The 23896-nt window shown below is 31.5% G+C and overlaps 3 protein-coding genes across 7 annotated transcripts in view; 2 read left to right on the top strand and 1 right to left on the bottom strand.

The window, feature by feature from the left end:
* Positions 1-671: 671 nt before the first annotated feature.
* On the bottom strand, positions 672-4514 carry LOC108695029 (baculoviral IAP repeat-containing protein 7-like). 3 transcript variants are annotated; one of them, XM_018204750.1, is made up of 10 exons: positions 4435-4514; positions 4103-4285; positions 3196-3718; positions 2937-3057; positions 2638-2823; positions 2373-2548; positions 1923-2201; positions 1561-1703; positions 1296-1465; positions 672-949 (listed from the first exon to the last, which is right to left on the bottom strand). In XM_018204750.1, the coding sequence occupies exons 3-10, from the start codon at positions 3694-3696 to the stop codon at positions 759-761; spliced, it is 1767 nt and encodes a 588-aa protein (XP_018060239.1). In that variant the 5' UTR covers positions 3697-3718; positions 4103-4285; positions 4435-4514; the 3' UTR covers positions 672-758. The 3 variants fall into 3 exon arrangements, with proteins under 3 accessions (XP_018060239.1, XP_018060240.1, XP_018060241.1); XM_018204752.1 differs by having other exon boundaries at positions 833-949; positions 1296-1359; XM_018204751.1 differs by lacking the exon at positions 4435-4514 and having other exon boundaries at positions 4103-4379.
* A 2401-nt stretch (positions 4515-6915) lies between these two features.
* LOC108695086 (acetyl-CoA acetyltransferase, mitochondrial) lies at positions 6916-9421 on the top strand. The gene is made up of 8 exons (XM_018204840.1): positions 6916-7096; positions 7439-7585; positions 7672-7786; positions 8068-8261; positions 8374-8664; positions 8755-8943; positions 9015-9172; positions 9240-9421. The coding sequence occupies exons 1-8, from the start codon at positions 7070-7072 to the stop codon at positions 9358-9360; spliced, it is 1242 nt and encodes a 413-aa protein (XP_018060329.1). The 5' UTR covers positions 6916-7069; the 3' UTR covers positions 9361-9421.
* A 4778-nt stretch (positions 9422-14199) lies between these two features.
* The window catches only part of LOC108684097, a 75562-nt gene continuing 65865 nt past the window's right edge, over positions 14200-23896 (top strand). For all 3 annotated transcript variants that reach the window (XM_018188188.1, XM_018188187.1, XM_018188186.1), the window contains exon 1: positions 14200-14765. The gene's annotated coding sequence lies outside the window, so the exon portion shown is untranslated. The remainder of the gene's footprint in view (positions 14766-23896) is intronic.

The following is a 23896-nucleotide window of genomic DNA, read 5'->3' as shown; positions in this document are numbered from 1 at the left end:
GTCTCATGTAGCAAACCCCACTTCGTAAAACTTCATAAAATTTGCACTACACTATAGCCACGGAAACATGTTACATTGAATGAGTTCGCCTATCAGCCAAGGAAACACGCTACATGATCACTGAGTGTTGCACTGATGGGCGATAGTGTAGCCAAGAGAAAACGCTATTTGTCTCTTCCATCAATCTTCAATCACTTTTTTTTGTTATAAATCAAATCTACGTAATCAGTTGCAATTGTTATTTTTCAATTGTTATTTTCAATTGTTATTATTATTATTTTTCTTTACACTTTCTCACTTTTATAAAATTAGCTGAGATATTTTATGTTATTGTTATCAAAATAAAATTATAACAGACGAGAGACATTTGTAAATAAAACATTTCAAATAACATAAAACAGAAGAAATAATGTGGATTTGATTTTTTAGCAATTCTCATCAATCTTCATCACAATTTGCAGAGAGGCCTGCCTTAAATTAGCGCTAGATTATGCTCATACAATTTATAATTCATTTGTCATTAATAATTTGCAATTAATTAATTTTGCAATTAATAATACATTATTTGTTAATATCTTCACATCTATTAGCAGTTCATAGTTTACAATCCAATCGTTTAAAGCACCATGAACTGACAAATTTATGGTAATTTACTACTTTCGATTTCATAAAAAACCATTGGCAAATCTCAAATAGCAAATCATGAGCTACGAATCGCGCATAATCTGGCGCTAGATTTATATGATTTATATTTTACTTTAGGACAAGAAAATACGGACATATCCATGAATCCTAAATCTGCATAATGGACATCTAGCAAAAACCGGTGCGCAGTTGCTACATGTTGCTAAATGTCCACAAGGTAAAAATACTATGGCTAATTCATGATCCATACAAACTTTGCATAAACGAGCTTCCTTCAATTTTCTGTTTTCTTCTTGCAAAGCCACTGCAAAAAAGTGATACAATATGTATTTAGCTACATGTATGCATATTTCTTTCCAAGGATCAAAATACGTATGTATAGGATATAGAAGACATAATATAGCTTTATAAGGGAAAAATTTTTCATAAAAGAACATTGCAAGAAGTTGTATCAGTTAAGATTTTTTAAAATTTTATCAACACTTATTTCTGGAAATGTTGATAAAATGAACTAAATTAATAAAAAATCATAAATATACAATAGTATGATAACGATAAAAACTATAGTACATGAGTGGCATGTAACTGATTTCACAGATAATATACAGATAATATCATGTAATAATGTATGATATTTATTTGTTACTTACTAAAATCATCTGATTCGTTATCCGTTTTTTTCTTCTCGAGATCTCCTTCAAATGTGTCAGATTCCTGTGTATCATTTTTATTTGCAGAATTATTAGTCATTTGTATAGTAACTTGATTAAACAAATTATTCAATTCTGAAGTAGGTGAGTTAGAAGTGCTGTTATCAAGGCTAAAGAAAAAAAAAACATAATTCTCAATGGAATACCCCAACAATTCGAATTATTTCTAATTACATGTAATATATGTATGCTGTATTTTACATACCTATTATTCTCTTCCATAACTTGATGATGTAGAACATCTTGTATCAGTTGTGCAACATCAGTATACGGTATGCCAACTCTTTCCATTCTGTTTTTCAAAGCTCTCTTTACTCTATCTACTTGCAACCCAATTTCAAGAGCAGCCTATATTGAGAGAAAAAAAGAAAATCATATTAAATTAATTAATCTTAATTAAGAATAATTAGGAACATTTGAGTTACGTTTTCAAATCGTTGACAAAGAATTTCATCATCAATGTTTTTACTGTTTTCTTTATATATAAAGTTTGAATTGATAAAAATATTGCGAAGTTTTCTCTAATTTTAATGTAATACATAGATACAATTTGATCATTTTACTTGCCATAGCTGGAGCTGTTTCTAAAAGTTTCTCAACCTCTGCATTCGTTATTGATACATTGGGTTGTAAAACTGTCGAAAGAGATGCAACCATAGTTTCAATGACATCTACTGGTGTACTTAATTCGCTAGGTTGCGAAACTGTCGAAACAGATGCACCTAAAGTTTCTACGATATCAGTCGCAGATGCTATTGTATTATCTGGTTTGCTATTTTGAAGTGAAGTTGAAACAGATTCAACTGAAGACTCTGTGGCATTATCTTCTGGCATGCCAGTGATAATCTGTATATACGAAATTAAAAATGTATCACATGTTACGTAATGTATAAAATATCTTATGTATATTACATAATATAGACAATATATTATTTTTACAATATGAAATTTGTATTATCTAACTACTTGTATTATCTAACTAAATTAATTCATAAAAAAGTGAAATATGACAATTACCGAAAGATCGAAATTTCTATTATCAACGCAATATTTAACAAAGTCTTGTCCACGTACAAGATTTACAAAGAAACAACTTGAAAACCATCGTGCATGTTCAACCCATACATCATCCGTTGGTTGCCAATTTCGTAATCCTCCATCACAATGAAAACATCTAACTTGATCTTCGTATCCTATATCAAATATACAAGATTAATCATTCGGACAAACATTTCATGGGAAAAAAAGATCTAATAATTTAAAAGATAAATATAATTCTGACCGCTATAATAGAATCCAGCCTCAGCTAACATTTCTGGAGTTTGCTTAAGATTTTTTGGCCATCCCTTAAACGTCTGCAACCTTTTTTCATACATTGCGAATCCTGGTCTTTGGGGTGTTTTATGTACCTGTATTCCTGGCATATTCGTTCGACTTTCAGGCACGACACAAACAAATCCAAATAGCTCTATTGAAATAAAACTATGATTAATTGATACAGTACACAAGTTTTATATATTTAAATTAAAGTAAGATTGAATATATTCATGAATCTCAAGAATGTTACTAAAATAATAATACCTTCTACTGGTTCCAGTTTCATATAGAAATCACAATTTGGAAAATTCAATCTGTGTACACTATCCGGATTGTCACCAGGTTTCCAATTCATTATGACACCTCTGCAAAATGCGCATTCCACCTGTTATTTGTACAAAATGTTATGCAAGCGTAAAATATTTTCAGATATAAAACTAATATATAAAACTTTATTTTTTGTAAACAGTTTCTAGTAAACTTAGATTACAACAATCTCTATATATCAGGTCTATTTTCTTACCATGTCTTCATTCTGAAGATAATAAAATCCTGCCATGGCCAATTTGTGTGGATGGATAATACTTGTTTTTGGCCACTTTTGAAATGACACTATCCTTTCTACGAGGGTACCATATTCCTTAAGAGGATCCATAGATCTTTGTGGTAGGCTTGAATTATTTTCGACACTGTTGGACCACTGTGAGTGATCATCAACTGATGACTGTTGATGTGTTGATGGTTCTGCAGCAGCATTTTCAGCTATGCCAGGTATGAAGGGAATATTGATAGTGTTGGTCGGTGCAAGGACGAAAGGGCATTTAGGCGCTTTCGTTCGATGACGAACCATAACATGATCACCATAATTCCAGTCAGATATCCTCGTGCCACAAAAAAAACATTGAACCTCTAGGTCATGTCCGGTGTAATAGAATCCCGCTTTCGCGAGACGCGTCGGATCGACAGCGGCGTTGGCCGGCCACTTGTCACGAAACGTTCTGAGCCTGTTTTCCTCGACATTCATTCTCGTCGAATCAGATTATTATCTGCATTGATAAAGAAAAATCGCATTGAAACTCTAATGGAAATAAATCGCTGAAATCGCTGAAATCTATTGACAATATGAATTATACTGAAATAGGTCAATTAAGACTTCAGCAATTTATTTCCACTAGGGTTTCAATGCAATTTTCAATGAGTTCAGCGATTTATTTCCAGGGAAACTCATAGCAAATTAATTTGGTAAATTTTTTAAATTATCAATTGATTAAAATACAGACTTATTTAGTAAGTGATATCGCTGAATTTTAACAAGTCTTTAATGATAATTTGCTGAATTGTTAAATACATCTCGAACACATAAGACAAGTCAAATAATTACGACTATCGATTTAGGGATACAATATACAAAATACATAGACTGTATTTACCAAAAGAAAACTGGAGAAAACCAATTACTAATCGAGTAATCACTCAATAATTTCAAAAAGAAACCCAAAAACTCGTTGCTGTCAAGTGCTGTGAGCTGACACCAGCTGACATCCATTAAGGGCACTTCGCCACTTCCAGCTTTTATCATATCTTGTAGAACTCATCACAAGTGTCAAAACAGTCTGTAAATTAACGAAACAACATCCATTTTAACGATATGAAAAATTGATATCACATCTATTTTATGATATTGTCGATAAAATGGTCGATTGATCTGTAAATTCAACACAGTAAAAAATAATTAGTAAAGTGCGTATTTTCTATTTCCTACGAATAAAAAGCCTGCATTGGCAACACTTGTTAGTATGGACATCCACTTCATCCATTTTCGATACTACGACAGTATCTTCAAATATATGTGGTATACTCACCAACTAAAAGATTGCAACAGCTTTTTTTTCTATGGTTGGCGATTGGTCTTTATCTACGGATCCATAAGTAAGAACCAATCGCTCGATGAGTAAACTGCATTTCGAAAATCATTAAAAAAAAGTGTTGCGACCTTTTATGCCCATTTCCACCAATGTAGATTAACTTTATTCTCGGTTCAACTTACTCTTCGTCTACTTTTTTTAGTTCTAAAGATTAGAAAAAGACAAAGAATAAGTTGAACCGATTAAAGTTAATCTATGTTGGTGGAAATAAGCATTAGTTGGTGTGTGTACATACATAAGAGGTTTGTCACGTCGCATACTCCAACATGCTCCTATTTCCTCCAACTGCAACTCCTAGGCTACGTTTCATTTCACGCATGATGCACATAATGCATATTTTATTTTTCCTTGTTATTCACCGAGTATTAAATAAGGATAAATAATGCATTATACATCATGCATGAAACAAAACAGCTTTGTTCACTCAAATCCGCTCGTAGAGTGGAGCTATGGTAGGAACATGTTAAGCATGTTGGAGAATGCGACGCGAACAAATAATAATTAATTAATGTAGAACCGGCTTAAGGTTTATTTGCATCGCATGCTCTAACATGCTCTAAAATGCTCCTACCATAGTATTTACTCACTCTAACGCGCTCGTTAAAGTGAGTAGAAGCTAAAGTGAGTAGAGAATAGCAGGAGCACATTGGAACATGCTGGCGCATACAACGCAAACAAACCTTAAGCCGGTTTAAGTTCTACATTAATTGCAAGCCGATCGCAAGTTTGTTACGACAGCCAATCTAAAGCTTGCATTTTGAAATCAACGCTTCATATTGACTGTCACAACAAATTTGCAATCAGCTTGCAACTAATGTGGAACCGGCTTTAAGTTCCTTCACATGGTTAACATGTTCCTACCACAGCTCCACTCTAACGAACTTAAACAAACCTCTAGTTTCTATTACCGCTAAAATGAATGTTGGTGTAAGGAGGGGGATTTAAAATTTTGAATGTCGAATGATTCTCCCTCAAGGGAGAGAGTGCAAACGAGAATGGATTGAAATGAATTAAAATGAATTCAGATTTTTAGAAATATTGATTCACGAATGTTAAAATGAATGCTTTTCAATCCTGAATGCATTTTTATTTATTTATAGAAATTATATGGAGCATATCTCTATGCTTTTCAATCTAAAAATAATATTAGCTATTTCTGTGCACAACACATACATTGTGAATATTGTTCAATTCAAAATTTTGAATAGGAAATGCAGTTTTTCAATCCAATTGCATCCAATTGAATCTAATTGAATCCAATTGAATCCAATTAAATCCAAAAACAGTATTCATTATTTAAAATACGCGGATAGAAAATTATTCGGATAGAAAAAAATTTCAATCTGTTTTAATTCTCGTTTGCTGAATAATTAACATATGTATAAATAAATGCTTAAACTTGTTGAGAAGCTGTATGATCAAACAAATATTTCATGGTTGAGCTTTTGTATCTTATGTGAAATTCAGACCGATGTTTGGCGATTGAACGTTCTTTATAATCAAGTAAATTTAAGAGTCAAGAATAAAATACAAAACGTAGGAGCTATTACAATCTTACATGGTTAAATGCATATCTTTAAAAGCATACATATTTATTTATGTAGTATTTATATAATAAAAAAAATTATGAATTTAATAATGTATTATTCAAATATATTTATGTAGTAAAATTGCAAATTTGTATCAATTATTGATAATGTCATCGTTCTTCAATTATCCCTGAACTCCTGGGATCCCATTTTGCATTGATGGTCACGAAAATTTGCGCACTGACAAGATACAGCTGTTTTAAGACCGTCGGCCCTGGGCAAATTTTCATGACTTCACTTCAATGGGGCTCGGGAATAATTGAAGAATGATAATCGACAATTAATAAAAATTTTTGTTTATTAACATAAATATTTCGATAATACATTATTTTGTGATTTTTTTATTATATAAATACTGTATAAATAAGTATATATACTTTTGATGCTATAATATCTTATATATTGCCGAAAAATTACAATTTTTTCTCTCCAGTTATCATCTTTGAATTGATAATCAAACTCGCATGATAATATTAAAATCATAGTTTTAAATAAAAATCGAGTATTATTAAGTTTTAATCATATGCACATGTCTAGGAAACTAATAAATCGTGAAATTAGTATCATATTATTAGTTTCTTATTCTTGATCACTTAAATTTTAATAGGCACGCAACTTTCGTCGACCATCTTTAATATCTTGTCGGTAACCTAACCTAACCAAAAATCTATTTTTTATTGCTGCACTTTTTGAACTGATACACACAGTGCAAAATGCAATAAGAAATATATATTTGTTTCACTTCAACTTATATCGGTTCAAAGTACAGTAATAAACAGACCTCAAGAAACACCATTTTGTGTTGTTTTTAGTTGATAGTAACCTGCAAGATAGCGACTGCACATTAAAATATTTCTATTTTAATAAATCTTTATTATTTATTATGGCGACTATAACGAGATTAGCTAAAGTAAGTAATGACCCAACAAAACAACAAGTCAAAATAACATTAAAATCGAATGACTTATTGTTTTGCTTGGGGATTAATTAAAATTGCTTTTTGATTGATGTACATTTTGATTTTTTTTTGTATTGTAATTATAAAACATATTTTACTATATGTTATTTTTATACATATAATCTACTTTGCATTATAATCATATATCAGATAAATTTGTTATTAATCAAGTATGACTTGTATAATTTTAATGTATGTTTTTTATAATTTTAAAAAGATATAATTAAAAGATATAATTTTTTTTAAGTTTAATTAAAGGTATACAGGAAATTTTGTTTAAATGATTTTTTTCAGATGAATTTTATGAGCAAACGTTTGTACAGTTCAAAAGTCAAATTAAATGATGTTGTGATAGTTAGTGCTGTGCGTACCCCAATGGGTTCATTCCTTGGCTCTCTGTCAAGCATATCAGCTACTAAGCTTGGTGCGGTAGCTATGCAAGTAAGAATTTTATATAGAAACATATAATTAATATTTATATTTAATATAACAATGTAAGTGATTAATGATTAAATTGTTTGTTTCAGGCAGCTATTGAAAGAGCTGGTATTGCCAAAGAACAAATTAAAGAAATATATATGGGCAACGTTTGTCAAGCTTTTTTGGGTCAAGCACCAGCGAGACAGGCTGCATTATTTGCAGGTTTTGAAAATACATTCAATTTTTTTTAATAACCATATTTCACTAATTATTACAATAAAATATAATAAAATACAATAATAACAAAATTTTTGGACAAATCTGCATAGAAAAATGTCAAAATTTATTATGACTACTTTCTGTTTAGGAGACAATTGACACATACTGTTTTCTTTAGTTATTCATTGAATGCCGAGAAGAATAGTATAACGTTTGTATTGACTGCATCTCCTAAAAGAAAAGTATTAAAAAATATTAATGAAATTTAATATATTTGTTATTAGGTCTTCCAACATCAACAATATGTACAACAGTAAACAAAGTTTGTGCAAGTGGCATGAAAAGTGTCATGCTGGCTTCTCAGTCTCTACAATGTGGTCATCAAGAGATTGTTTTAGCCGGTGGTATGGAATCTATGTCTAATGTGCCATATTATTTATCACGTGGTGAGATGTCATATGGTGGAGTAAAACTTGAGGTTGAGTAATTCTTGCATTTATTTTTTCTATTAGTTTCTATATATGTCGTATGTTATAAAACAAAAATGTCTATACATTTGTACAAGTGATTAACATAAAAAGATTTAACAGGATGGAATTGTATTCGATGGATTGACTGATGTTTACAATAAATGTCACATGGGTAATTGTGCTGAAAACACGGCTAAAAAACTTAATATTACTCGTCAGCAACAAGATGAATATGCCATCAGCAGTTACAAACGCAGTGCAGCAGCTTATGATAATAATGTATTTAAGGATGAACTTGTATCTGTTAAGGTGCCTCAAAAAAAGGGCAAACCGGATGTAAGTTTTACTGCAGATGAAGAATATAAAAGAGTCAACTTCGAGAAGTTTAGCAAATTGAACACAGTTTTTCAGGTAAAGTTGTCTTCTACTAATTTATTTGTATTTAAAGTTTTTGTCTAATACATACTTCCTCTGTATATGTATTCTTATTTGTATGTGCAGAAAGAGAATGGTACAGTGACAGCTGGAAACGCGTCTACTCTAAATGATGGTGCTGCTGCTTTAATCTTGATGACCAGTGATGTCGCTCAAAAACTGAATTTCAAGCCTTTGGCTAGAATTGTCGCTTTTCAGGATGCAGCAACGGATCCTATAGATTTTCCAATTGCACCGGCTTTTGCGGTACCATCGGTGAGTTCTTTACTGGTATATTAATTTTCTAGAGTAGGAAAATATTAAAATTTTTATTTTCATGTCTTTAGCTGCTTCAAAATGCTGGGGTTAATAAGAATGATATAGCTCTGTGGGAAATCAATGAAGCATTTAGCGCGGTGGTTGTGGCAAATCAGAAATTACTCGACATTGATCCTGCCAAGGTAAATGTTCACGGTGGTGCTATTTCACTTGGACATCCCATAGGGTGAGTTATTTGAATACATTTTATTGTTTCATACATCTTAATTATAAAATTAATATAAACCTTATAGCATGTCAGGAGCACGTATCATAGTACACTTGGCGCATGTACTTAAAGCTGGAGAAAAAGGCATCGCATCAATTTGCAACGGGGGTGGCGGAGCGTCATCAATCCTAATTGAAAAATTGTAAGTTCGAAGATTATCACAGATGTCATTTCCATTTGTACAAACTGTACAATTTATTTTTAATATCGCGATAATATAAATACATAAAAAAGTACATAAAAAAGCAATATTTTTATACTAAATATGTTGTATGTTGTTAAAGTACTGCATCATAGTTAACAACTGTTAAATAGTTGTTAAAATACTGTAATTAAAAGATTCAGCTTTTCTTATGTGTATAAGATTATTGTTTTAGAACATTTTACACTTTTCTACGATACATGTACGTATAAAATGGCTTTTAAATTTTTTACATGGAAGTATTTAAAAAATATTTTTTACGATATATTTTTATTATATATTTTATTGTATACTGCATATGTCTCGTTGCATTATATATTTTGTTGTATGAATATATAGAAATAAACTGTTTTACATCAGTAACTTGATTAATTTTCTTGACTTTTGTTGAATTGTAATGTGCAAAGGAGATCTCTCAAAAGTAGAAGCATGTTATATGATTTTTAGGTCCCATCCGATATCTTCTCCACCAAAATTATCATTGTACACAAAGAGCCCATGTCTGCTTTGCGACGTTTTAAAGAACGAATTGCATTTACGTTTCGCCGGTCGTTATCAATTGGAAGAAATTGATATAGCTGCACAAGGAAATGAACAGTATTTCCAGTTGTATAAGTATGATATACCAGTCCTCTTTTTAGAAGGTCAGTATCTGTGCAAACATCTGTTAGATGCCGACTTGTTAGAAAGGAGACTTAATGAATTGATTTCAAGGAAAGATAAATATACACATTAATAAGATGTTAAAACTTGTATTATTGTTACATTCGTTCAAATGTATCAATTTTATTATATATCTCATGTAATAAAATTTTATTTTATATATAACAATTTATATACATATTAAATATATGTAAAATATATAGAAAAAAATCACATTTTTTAGTTTACAGTGGACTATATCATTTTGATAAAATTCAAAAACTTCAAAAAATATTTTTATAATATTTTGTACAATGATAATATTATTTGATTAAAAAATATACACGAACGAAGATAATCGTTTCTCATACTTTTTTTTTAGCACTAGTGAATATAATTCTTTTTATCAAATTGTTCTACCAATTAATATTTAGTTAATATTTTAGTATTTTGACATATTAATAAATCACCTATCATATGTTTAAAAAGATATTTTTATGATTAATAAGATCTGTTGTATCAAAGTTACAATTTACATAGGCTATTAAAAATCTATCAAATTTTATTTTTTATTTTTTAATTATAATTGTATTATAATTTTAATTATAATACAAAATAAATTCCTTTTAAGGACTGATAGTTCTTAACAACATTAATTATGACTAATAAAATTTCTCTAAAACATTATATATCATAGTTATAATATAATATACACTAATGTAACTTTTTTGCAAATTTAACCGCAAATTTTTCAATGTTATATAATTAAAGTATTTTTATTTTGTAATATATGATATGTATATATGATATGTAATTCCTTTAATCAAATATATAAAAGATTACAAATCTGTTTACCTTTTTTGAACAAATAAATTGTTTTTATTGAAAATCTTCTACGTTTCTTTTTTAAGATATCTGTTTTAATTTCACTTGTATTTAATCGCGTGTAGGTTGTAAGTTTATGGCTATAGTTGCACCTGAGTTGTGATAGGATCTTGTGATTGTCCGCAAACGGCATGGCTGGACCCAAGGCTCGACCAATCTCAAGCTTCCATATCCGCCTTCGCATCCGTTCTCTCTTTTTATTTCTCTCTTTTTCTCCACTCTTTCTCTTCTAATATTTCGTCTTCTCTCTCTATCTTGCTTTTATAACAAAGAAATCAAAAGATAATACGATGCGATGGTTTCCACAATTCTGTTGTCGATTGCTGTTCATAAATTAAATTATCGGATTATAGTTATTCAACAAGTTAAAATCGATAATCATTTTCTCTGTATCGAATCGAGCGATGCTTCAAATTATTTAAATCGAAAAATCTGTATAATCCCAATAAATTCGAAATTCGATGCACTTGAATACAAAATTTCAATACAATCTCTAGCGCTGCGACGATAGAATCGTACGTGATGTGGCGATAGATATCTACATTGTTACATTCTGTGCGAAAGAGAATACGCGAACAATTTACATCGATGTGATTTATCTCTCTTTGCTTTTCTCTCATTTCTACCTGTCAATCTTTCTTGACTCTCACAGATATCAGTCAAATGTTCTTTTTCCGGCAGCATTGATATTTCGGAAAGAATGTGCATCGATCGGCGCTTGTATTAAATCAGCAAAATTAAATTAGTACTTATAAATAATTATAAATAAATTGCAAAGCATTTCGCGAATTCATTTTGAATCTCAAAGAGTCTATCGTTCAACAAAATATATTTTCTTGGTACATATCGATTCTAATAATGAATTCGATCGCATTACTCTGGATTAGTGCACATTAGCACTTTAGTTACTATTTCTTTTGAATTAATTTGATTCAGAAAACTAACCCACTTTGTTAAACAAAATTTCAATTTAGTTCAGTTTAATAAATTCATTCAGTTTAATAAATATACAAAAATGAGAGAACAAAACTATGTTTATTAAAATAAATATTTTTTGTGTATGGTACATAAAGTTTCTTATAAAAGTTAATTGTGTACTTTTTTTGATACACATAATATAAAATAAGAAGACTTCTCTATATAAAGTATTTAAATACAATGGCATAATTAAATAATACATACATATTCTATTAAATAATACAATATATCATTGTCATTATATTGGACATTGAATCGTTTCAAATATTCATATATTACGCTTTTACATTTAACTTTGCAAATTTCATAATTTCATGTATAGGACTTTTTAAAATGCACTAATTACCTAATATAATATACAAGTGATCGAATTCGCTATAATTAATATGATGCACTTGGTATTGCGGATCGCTTTACAATGTCCTTCACGTTTTGTTTATGATTCTAATTGATACCTAATACACATTCTATCAGTAATCGCATTCTTAAATATCGATCGATATTCCACAATAAGTGTCACGAAGGTCAATGATATCGTCGGAGCAACAATTCTATCTCTTGATTTTCGCATCCATCCCGGCTCGTTCTTACCTGTTTCTTTCGTTCCAACCCTCTTTCCCTTCCCCTTTCCCCATCCTCCACCTTCAGATTCTTGTATTTCTCTTTCTCTCTCTCTCGCGCGCGCACTCTCGTTCTCCCTTTCTCTACAATAGACCGGACTCGCGATTCTCTCTCTTTCTCTCTTTATTTCTCCCCTTCCGCCACCTCGCGCGTGCGTGCGTGTGGGTGCGTGGATCGGCGGTTGAATTGGTGAACGGACGAACGCGGACTTGCAGTCCGTTGCTCGCAGTCGGCAGCTCGTTCTTTCTCAGTGCGTGCCTTACGCGGACACCGTGAAGTACTCGTCTTAAAACCCATAGAGCTGTTACGTGGCACGCGCTCGTTGCGACAGAAAGAGAAAGAAAAAAAAACGAGAAAAGATACAAAGGGAGGAAGAAAGAATCGAATTTGAGGAGGGAAGAACGAAAGGGAAAGACGACAAGGGAGAAAAACTTGGAGGACAAAGAGAGAGAGAGAGAGAGAGAGAGAGAGAGAAAGAGAGAGAGAGAAAGAAAGGGGAGGGGAGGAACAAGTCGACAGAGAAGGAGAATAAGTGTGCGAGAGAAAGGGTACGGAGCAAAGAAAGAGGGAGAGGGAGAGGAAAAAAAAACGAGAGGAGAGAGACGAGCGGATCGTCTCTCCAAGCGAATCGCCGGCAAAGGGGCGAGTATCTCTCGCGCGCGTCTCGCGAGTGCATCGCGTTTAGATTTTCGCGTTTCACGTTGCATTTGAATAACAGCGAAAAAAGTATAAAGAAAAAACAAAAAAAAAGGAATTGTCTTCAATCGAATCCAAGGGAAATCGTTTACTCCGAAGTTCCTAAAGGTACCTCTGAGAACTGTTGTCAATTGTAGATTCGGAGTGAAGTCATTCTTTATTATATATATTATCGATTTCGTTATCGATTGACAGCCCTTCAATTCACGTTACTGTGATTGCCGAATCCGGCCGAGGCGAGGAACATATAACACAATAAAATTCATCGCGTTCGTCGACCGCGAGACTCGCCGGTTGGTGTGAGTCACCCTCGCCCGACCCGGTTTTGTTATCGAGGTGAACGTAGCAAATGTTAATCGAAGCGAGAAAGGTCTCCTGCCGGAGATCGAGCGTGCGAGTCGATCGATCGCGTCTCCGTTGACGCGTCGTGCAACGATTTACGATATTGCGCCTGCGACGCGAGAAGTGGTTGCGAATTGCGTTATTTTTTAATTACGAATTGCTTGAATGGTAAGCACAATCACGCTAGCCGGCGTGGATTTCTCTTTCAGCTTTGCGCCGGGAAAGAATTCTGAACCGAAATGGGATTTTGAGCGAGAGATGTAGAGAAGAAAAGAGCAAAAGAAAAATCTCTTTGAATTTGAGAGAAGAATCTGAAAGAATCTCTTATCTCGATGAGAGAAGTTCGAGCGAACAGGATTTCTCGAGAGTGATTTCACTTGAGAGAGAAAGAGAAGGAGGAAGAGAAAGAAAGGGAGAGAGAGAAAGAGCACTTGTTTAGTATTCTAGGACTGTCCTCTAAAAACGAATAAATTGAAATAAAAGTGATATAAAGAATAAAGAAGATTTATAACACAATTTAAAAAAATTAATTACAGAAAAGAAAGAAATATATGTATAAACTCGAGGAATTTAGCGAAAATAAAATCAAATAAAATAAAAATACAAAAAATATGAGATAAGTACAGACGAGAATTGAAGTATCGCAAGTTGCATAGCTAAGTTTTATCTCGCTTTTGTAAAGAGAGAGAGAGAGAGAGAGAGAGAGAGAGAGAGAGAGGGGGGGGGAGGGGAGATAGAAAGAGAGAAAGATCGCTGCTTTCCTGAGTCGAGTTCAAGAACAAGAAAGGGAGCGGGTGGAGAAAAAGCGGGGATAGAGGGGTCATAAAAGCGGTCATGCAATGCGGGAATGATGACGAAAACTATATGCTCACTGTTGCGTCGCTATACAATTTTTATACGGTTCTCGAACAAGGTCGTGCGCGAGTGGAATGACCGTGATTTAAACTCGTGAATTATCGCGCCCGCGTGCGTGCGTGCGTGCACGCGCACGCGTACGTGTCCGCGCCCGGTTCGACCGGGCGGACAAGCGAGCGGCGACAGCGAGGGAAGGAACCCGTTCGTTGTCTTTTCTTCCGATCCGACAAATGCCAGCTGCCCTCCGGTCCGCTTCGGTACGACTCGTCACACGGACCTTCTGTGCTCACGAACGTGATCACCTCTGAGCGTCCCACGAGTGACACGCAGGTATGTATAAATAGAAATTGAAATGTACGAACACGTACCTACATACATAAGCGAACGGTGAGAGTGACTCTCGGCTAGTCGCAGCATTGCGCGACTCGACCTCTCCAAGAAATGACGCAAGAGACAGTCATTCTCTTTTTTTTTTCTCTCTATAGAAAAATCGTGCGTCAGAAAGCAGTAGAAATTATTAACAATAATTTTTTATGCATTTTACTCCGACTATTCCAGAACCATATAATAAATTTTTTGCAGACGAGGAGCTTCATTGATTATAAATTATCCTCTTTTCGATGAAATCGTGCACCTCCTACGCTTTGTGCTGATCAGTTTTTTCAGTTTTTATTTAAAAATAGAATTTAAAGTATACGAAGTAACGATATTAATAAAATAATTCGTACAGCATAGAAGCTTGCAATAATATTGCTGCAATATTTGTAATATTATATTGTAATATTGCTGGAATGATCTCTCCTACAAGAAGCTATTCATCTTCTTTAACTCTTCATTCGCGAATATTCAGAACATAGAAATTTATTAAATAATGAATGCTATTTATATTACACACTAATACATTTAGCGCTAATTGTTTCATAATTAAAAAAAATATTTTTGTGTTTATCTTTATTTAAAGGATGTATAGAATATTATCACAATCTTTATTTAATTATAAATTACCAAAGAGAACAAAGAAAATTAATATTTAATATTGGAGCAGAAACAGCCCATGTGAATAATTACATTTAAAAAAATACAACGTTCACTCAAATGTCGAATCCGAGACTACGTATTATTTTTTCCCAATTGCTAAATGAATGGCGATTATGAATTTCTTTCGGTCTTGAAATATTTTTATTTTTATGATATTCAATTTCCATAATATTTAGTATAATATAATTTCTTTCAAAGCGACTTGTGAGGATTTCGATTATTTACAATAAAGGTATTGTGATAAAAAATTGCAAAAGTTATGACGTGCGTTCTTCCAAAGGGAAGAGAAAAAAATATCAAATTACGCACGCTTAAAAAGGAAATTGAATTTCCTGAGTTGCGTTTATACATACTTTTAACAACCAGATGTGTGCGCCAGTAAAGACGCTCGGAAGTGGTTGACCTTCGAGTGCCGTCTCGATGATCCTAAAGACTGATGAAATCCAACGCAGCACATCTTTAAATTTTCACAGAGGCAATACACAATCTTTCGTCTAAATTTTAATTGTCCTTGTTGAGATTTAGATTCTAAAACTCTCCTTCCGGATAATAAATCCATGTTTGCTCTACATTTGCTCTCAAACGAAAATCAAATTCGTATCAACTTTCAAGTATTTTGGATCTAGAAATTATTCATACATATGTTGATTATTTTGGATGTATTATATCTATTGGATTGGCCGATTTTGAAGGAAAATTGAAACGCAGAAGATTTAAATTTTAGTATACATTTATTAAATTTAAATTTTTTGCGGCACGAACTTTCCGGACAACCCAATATTTTACAAATACATTAATATTTATACTTTAAATAAACTTTAAATAAACTTTAAATAAACTTGTGAAAGTTGTATTTGTTAACAATCTATTTCTTAGTTTTTTTGAATAACATATTTTTATTAAATTTCACTTTATTTGATATTATTTTTATCGTTATAAATTTAAATAAAAAGGAACAAAGTATTTGTATTAAAAAATTGAGAATTTTATCCTTATTTTGTAATACATTTCCATATATTTCTATTGAAGAACAGATTTAAAAAATAGTTAAAGAAAATTAAATTTAGGCTCTCAAGAATAAATCAAAGAATGTGTGAAATACCAATTTGAGCCGGGCACCAGTTATGTATGTGCGAATTTATTTTATTGAAGGTATACATAAATGTCTTTAATATAAACATTTCGATCTTCAGTTGTGGATCCACTTACAAATTCATAATAAAATATTGTGTTACAATGATATAATATGGTCAATTTCTCATACATCCGATTTCATGATCAATTAGATAAAATACATTAATTACAAGAGCGGGCTATAAACTTCTTTTTTTCTAATAAATTAATTATAATTAATTCTTAAAGTCTATTATTACTTATTTTTACTTACATTTGCGATTACCAAAATGCAGCGAACCATAATCATTAAGTTCATATACTATCATTAGATTTGCAGATTTTCTGTATGTTAAAATTATTTGAATTTATTTGAATTAAATTAAAATTATTTGAAACGTTTATATTGAAGACATTTATGTATATAAATTCGTACTCCAATAAATTCGTACATGTATAACTGCCCTGGTTCAAATTGACATTTTACATTTCACATTCTTTAAAAAAATAATATTTCTTATATTGAAATAAGTCCTGATCCAGATAGTACAGTAACTAAATTTTTTATTATTTTTAAATGCGATTTAAAATAAACTGTAATGTCTTAATAACTTCTTCATTATTTTGAAAATATGTGTAATATTGGATTGTCCGGAAAGTTCGTGCTGACTAACCTATATAATTTAATAAATGTATACTAAAATTTAAATTTTCTGCGTTTCAATTTTCCTTCAACATCGGCACGAACTTTCCGGACAACCCAATTCTTAAATTTATGTTGATGTTGGATTGGATTTTTAAAGAAGATTAATTTTAACATCATATCTCTTATTTTGCTAACATTACATTTCATACTTTGTATCTCATAAATTTATTTATGTATTTTTGTCATGCTCCTAATAGCAATTTTCTTAATTACCACAATGAGCGCAATTACTCGCGAAAGTAGCGAGTTATGGAATTGAAAATGCAGCAGGTAATACTTTGTTTATCATTTCGTTATTGCACGTATTTTCAATGTTTACGATTGCAATCCAACTGCGTGCACTATTTGTTCAATGTACCGAAACTAAATATTTGAATCGTAACGGTCAAAAATTCTGCAATCGTTATCGAAATTGCCGTCACGACTGCTTTGTTTATGAACTCTTCGCGTTTTCGTTCTTTGTCAGACCTTATCGAAAGAATGTAATTTCCCGAGGAATAACGAAACTCCGACATAAAGCTTTTATGATTATTTAATGTTAAGCTATGTATTCTGGATTCGTCTTATCTCAAGGTTGAGTTTATATTCTCTCTTCTAAACTTAAAATAATCATTTTTATTTTACGGTAAAAATGAAAATTTTAGAAATTATAAGAAGTTATAAGAGTGACAATAAAACTCTGTCATTATAGTATTTATTTATAGTATTTATATTCACACATTTTAATTGTTTTTTTAGAATAACGATAATGGATTTGTCAGAAATTAATGTGAAATATTTTGAAATTCTCAACATATTTTTATTACTAATGTAGACATGATCGCGCTTATAAATTTTTATGAAGGCACAGATGATTAAAAAATTAAATTATTTTGCATATGTAGCTATATTAGTAATTTATTTTCAAGCTTCATTTTTTATGAATTAAAAAATATATTTTAAGCAATAAACATCAAATATATTCTTTTAATAATCAATAAACTTACAAAATTTCTTTAAATATGAATATTTTCATGAAAAATATAGGATAAAAATGTTTTTTTCGTTAAAAATCTTTCTGACGATTGTCAAGTCTATTTTAAAAATTAGAAAAAGTCAAGTAAGTTAAATTGAAATTAAAGTTAATCTTACGTTGGTGGAACTGATCTAATAATCTTTCTAGATCTATTAATCTTTCTGCTCTCTAAGTTTTTTCTTCTCAAATATACTTACATAAAAGATTTTTTGATGTCAGGTAGATGCAGGTAACATTCTATTGATGTAGGCCATAACCACGGGTGCCACCTTTTGACTGTTCTACTAGAAATGAACGGTTTCCTTGCTAGAGATCTCACTATCCGGAGATTTGATTGTTACATTAAAATTGATATTTTCTCGTAGCTCTTTCTGTTAAAAAAATTTCTTTTGCAAAAAATCGACGCACGAATTTAAAAAAAGATCATCAAAATTTAAGAGTGATTAGTCCAAGATTTATTTCATCTGCCGGAAAATCGGAAATTCATTCAAAAAACCGGAGCCTCCGGCCGAAAACCAGAGAAATAACAATCGTATTCATAACATTCCATGTCAATGATTCATACACCAAAAGTATTATCCATGCCGTACAGTCGAATGATTTCTCTGAAACGTTCCATAACTTTGTTATTTCTTTCCTAAATTCGAAGTGGAAATTTAGAAATATATTTTTCGATAAGTGTATAACTTTTAAGTAACAAAAATAAATCAATTTTTTTATCTATCATTCTGGTACGCTTCTTTAATGCAAGATAGATTTATCAAGATAGATTTTTACATTTCATGAGATATATAGAAGCTTAAGAGGAAAAATACAGCTTTCAAATAGATGAAAGATCGAATAAATGCAAACTGTTTAATTGTTAATGGCCGTAATTATCATTTGATTCCCTACAATAGAATTTTTGTTCATGAAAATATTACAAGCAATAAGTAGAAAATATTAATGAAATTATTGAGAAAAATTATAAATATGTGTAATTTTTAAGTTATATTATTACAATGATTAAAAGTTGCCCATATTTATTATCAAGATATATTTCAACATTTCATAAGATAATGCTCAAGAATAAAAACAAGATGATTTCTGAATAGATTATTATTTATATAAATTACACTATTTAAGCGGTTGTCATTTAATTTTTTATAAAAAATTTTTTGTTCATGAAAAAAATTAATTTATTATAGATATATGGATATGACTTCCAAGTCATATATTATTATAATAATTAAAAATTACTTACATTTATTATATATATTTCGCGAGATATATTTTTTTACATTTCATGAGATAATCAAGAATAAGAATACGGCTTCTATAAACAAACAATATAAGCTGCACTATTTAATTCTTAAACGGTTGTAATCGTCATAATTCTCTATTATAATAAAATTTGTTAGTCATGAAAAAAATCACAAGCAGTAAATGGAAAATGATGATGAAATTATTCTGATTAAAAAATTATCACATAAAATACAATACATACAATGGATGTGTAACTTTTAAGTTATTTGGCGTTATAAATTAAAAGCCACCTGCATTTATTATCGCAACCTTGAACTAATCAGTAATGATGCATTTTTAACGACGTAATTACGTATCGGCGTAGTTCGATGAGGAGGCGTTGCCTCTTTGAACAAAGAGACGACTCTGAGGCTTTATTCGTGACACGAAATTATCAACAATTGTTGTGTGCAGCACTTGTTATCCGAGTCGCGTGTTAAAGTGTAATGTCGATATTTTTACATTCAGTCAGTTGTAAAACGTGAGCCCGAGTGCGACAATCAAGGCTACAAAATGACTCCATATAAGACCGAGCGCATCGTAAAGTAAGCAATTTTCAATGTTTTTCTAAATTACGCCGAGTGGCGTGAATAGCGACGTCTCACGAGATAGCATTTCTGAAATTGAAATAGCGATGAATGACGATAATGAGAAGCCTGAAATGCACGAGGATGCGGAAAAGGCGCGCTAGGAAGCGATCCAGTGCGACGCGAGCGCATTCTTGAAACGTGGGAGCGACTCCCGGCGTGCTGCAATAAAAAGCTATACAGGGTGTCTCCGGCGTTATATACCTACTTTCCCTAAGCTACATTGGGAGATGCGCTGCGAAAGTACATGGAAAGGACGATTCTAAAATTTAGCCAGAATCTTAAATATAATGAGTATTAATGAATAATTTTGCAATATTAATATTTTATCTTAAATAATTATTTTAACAGCCCAACAAAATTATTTTCAGATTTGTATCTAGATAATTTTTAGATACTTCAGCAAAATCGTCCTCTCCAGTCTTTGCCAAATGCCTTTCGAATTTGAAAATATTAATAAATTTACTCCAGTGAAAGAATTCTCATAATATTTCATAATAATATTATTAAAAATCTAAATATAATAAATATAATAAATATAATAAATATAATAAAATCTAAATAATCTAAATAAAAAATAAATATTTTTAAAAATCTTTCATATTTTAAATTTATAAAGATTCCTTAAAAATACCTCTTAAACTTTACTCTTTTAAATTATATATTTTCTTTGGAAATTATAAAATGAGAAATCTTAGAATATTTTAGAATTTATATAAAGAATATTCCAGGAGAAAATATAGATTTTTTTCAACTGAAAAATTTCAGCTTCTAAAAAATATTCTGAAAAACTATGTAACGAATTTAAAGAAAAGGTTTTCAGAATTTAAAGGAAAGTAATTGTAGCAAGAATTAAAGTCCATAGATTAATGAATATCGCGTGATGATAGATGAACGTGTAACCGAGATGTGAAAGCTATTCTATCAATTTTTCATGTCTTTCATCTTCCCTCTTTCAGCTGTCGAACTATCAATTGAGACTCCCTGTTGAAATGAAATTTAATGATCCAGTGATTTTCACTCGCGGAAGAAAGTGTGACCTTCGACACACCCTGTACACGCCGACGTTAGCGCGTGTCGGGCGTATGTGACCCGCCTTGCTCTCCCGCGTGGCATGATTAAAAGTTCAACGAACGGCGCGCGATTCGCGATATAGTTCTCTCTCTTCATTGATCACTGCGTGACGATGAGACGATTGACGGTGATGAGTCACGAGGTGCAGTGCGTGAAGCGGCGGTGGTACTTCGGAAAGTCGATCCCGCGTGGAGACGAGGCCCACTGAGGATTGCGTTAATTACCGTCGAGAAAGTACCGTTCGCGCTATATGTATTCGCACGCGAAGCGTAAAGCGTGTGCATTATTCGCATTGCTCGCCGCCGATTCCGTCGACATTCTTTCTTTCCCAACGGGACTTTTCTAAGAGACGGTCGAGTTGGAGATCCGACCGATTCGCTTCACTCTCAGCTATTAGACGCTACTATTAGTGGACTTTCGCGGATAGGTGTAAAACTATAATTCATACGGTGAAAGTCTGCTACGTGCGGATCTACTTTTTTATTTGGAGATAACAAGGGTCTTCATCTTTCTACATTTCCGATAACGGTGTTTGTTATGTTTGTGCAATGTAAAACGATGCAAATTTGTGATCTTTACTTTAATGTGTCACATTAATATAAATTCTTTTTAATTGCGAAGAATAAGAACAGTATTGATTGGAAAATTAAAACTATTATAATTATTACTAATGTCTGGAATTTAATTTTTAACGTTGGACGATTACTCGTTAATTTTACAAGTTTTTTTTTCTTCGCGTGACACGTTTTTAATTCTATTAGCCGTAGAATTCTACTCGTAATTGATTAATGTTGCAACTTGTGATTATTAAGCCTGTAAGTAATACAGGAAAATAATTCTTGGTTTGCGCCATTAACACGTTTATAATATTCCAAGTATTATAACGTTAGTTATTGTTTAGTATTATGAGTCTCATAGTCCCGCGAAACAAAGATTCTGCTATTGTTTTTAAGCGAGATGTCTTGCGTGCGTACTTTTCAATTTCTCACCGGCTAACAAGGGCGATTTTTCTTAATTTACGTGTAGAAATTATGATTATATTTAACCTTCCGGTAGTCACACCTTTCCGCATCTGACGAGCGCGATGTACACAACGATCTGTCATCAAGGTGGTACGTTTATTTCGTTTTTTTTTTTATAACATTACATAACGAGAAAATTTTTTCGATGAACCACGGTCTCGTTAAAGCTGTGAATATGGAAAAATATGATATAAATATTTGAAATAAAATTCGATAAAAAGTATAAAAACAGCAGTTTGAGATTCTTTAGAATTTAGAGACAAGTTGGAATTTCACACTGAAAAAAAGTCTACTAAATTTTATTCCTTTTATAATAGTACTAAGTAAATATTTATTACTTACATAAATATTTACTCAATAAAAAGTCAAATTAATAATTTTGGTATTAAATAAATATATGTTTGCCTTAAATATTTATTTAAAACTATTCGAACAAATATTTATTAAAACTTAGTTGTTTTAATATTTCAGTTATGTCATGATTTATATTTTTCATTAAGGCTCTTGTCCACTATACTATCTCAGAGTTTGACGTCAAAAGCGAGGAAACATATTTCTATAATAAAAATTCTTGCAAACTATATTTGAATAGAAACATTTTTCAATAAAACAACACTTGCAACAGATAGAATAAACTGTTTAAAATATACCAAAATTTATTATTTTGGGGACAAATTAAATCACATTTATTTCTAGATATTATTAATTTGACATTTTGTCATAGCTGTGAACACAGCTTATTTTGTTTGTGGTTATGTATAATTCATTTCCGGACGTATGAATATTCATTAATTAATATAACAAAAGGAGAATTTTCGTTTTTACAAACCGATTCTATTGATTGTAAATGAATTGTGCATTAAAACGTATTTTCATATTAATATATTATTCGCGTACTATGTTCTTGCTTCTGACGTCACAATTTAAGACAATAAAAGAATGTAACAAGAACTTTAAATCAACAATAAAACATCTAATTTTTAATTAAAACTAACGGGTTCTAGTTCGTTAAGTTTCATTAAAAATGAGGGAAAGATCTTCTTGTACTTGGAATTGAAGGCGCTTTCTTTTCGAAGTATATACGCGAATTAATTTCCTCACTGTTATTCCGGAGCGTCTTAGCACTTACATAGAGAGTAGACAAGCAACTGTTGTTAATTCGGTTGAACGTGAGCGGAATGACAGAGAGCCGTCGGCCGAGTAATTGTATACAATTACATCATTTGTTTGCTTTCTGGCCGGCCGCAGGTCGTGAGAACGAGGTCTAACTGAGCGTTTAACGGCGACGAATAAATTTGTGTGCACGTCAAGTGAACTCATAACGCCCATATGTATACACATGCATTGATGGTAATTAATCAGTTCGAGTCGACAGCTGAAATGGCCGGTCTCGTGGATTCATCGTTTCTTCAGGCTATTTATTGGATTATTTATAGCTTATTTATGTTTCGCGGACGTTCGAATGCCGAATATAGTGATGCTAATTAGCTTGTTAATTTCTCGGAATTATTAACTCGTAGCGCATGAATGTTAATTAACTGGAGAACCAGGGAAAATTAATCTTGTCAAAAAAATGGCACGTATGCAGTCAGAAATATATTAAGATTATTATAAACTTATAA

Source organism: Atta colombica, unplaced genomic scaffold, assembly GCF_001594045.1.
Source record: "Atta colombica isolate Treedump-2 unplaced genomic scaffold, Acol1.0 scaffold126, whole genome shotgun sequence".
In the NCBI taxonomy this organism is placed as follows: Eukaryota; Metazoa; Arthropoda; class Insecta; order Hymenoptera; family Formicidae; genus Atta; species Atta colombica.
This window is presented reverse-complemented; position numbering and strand designations above follow the sequence as displayed.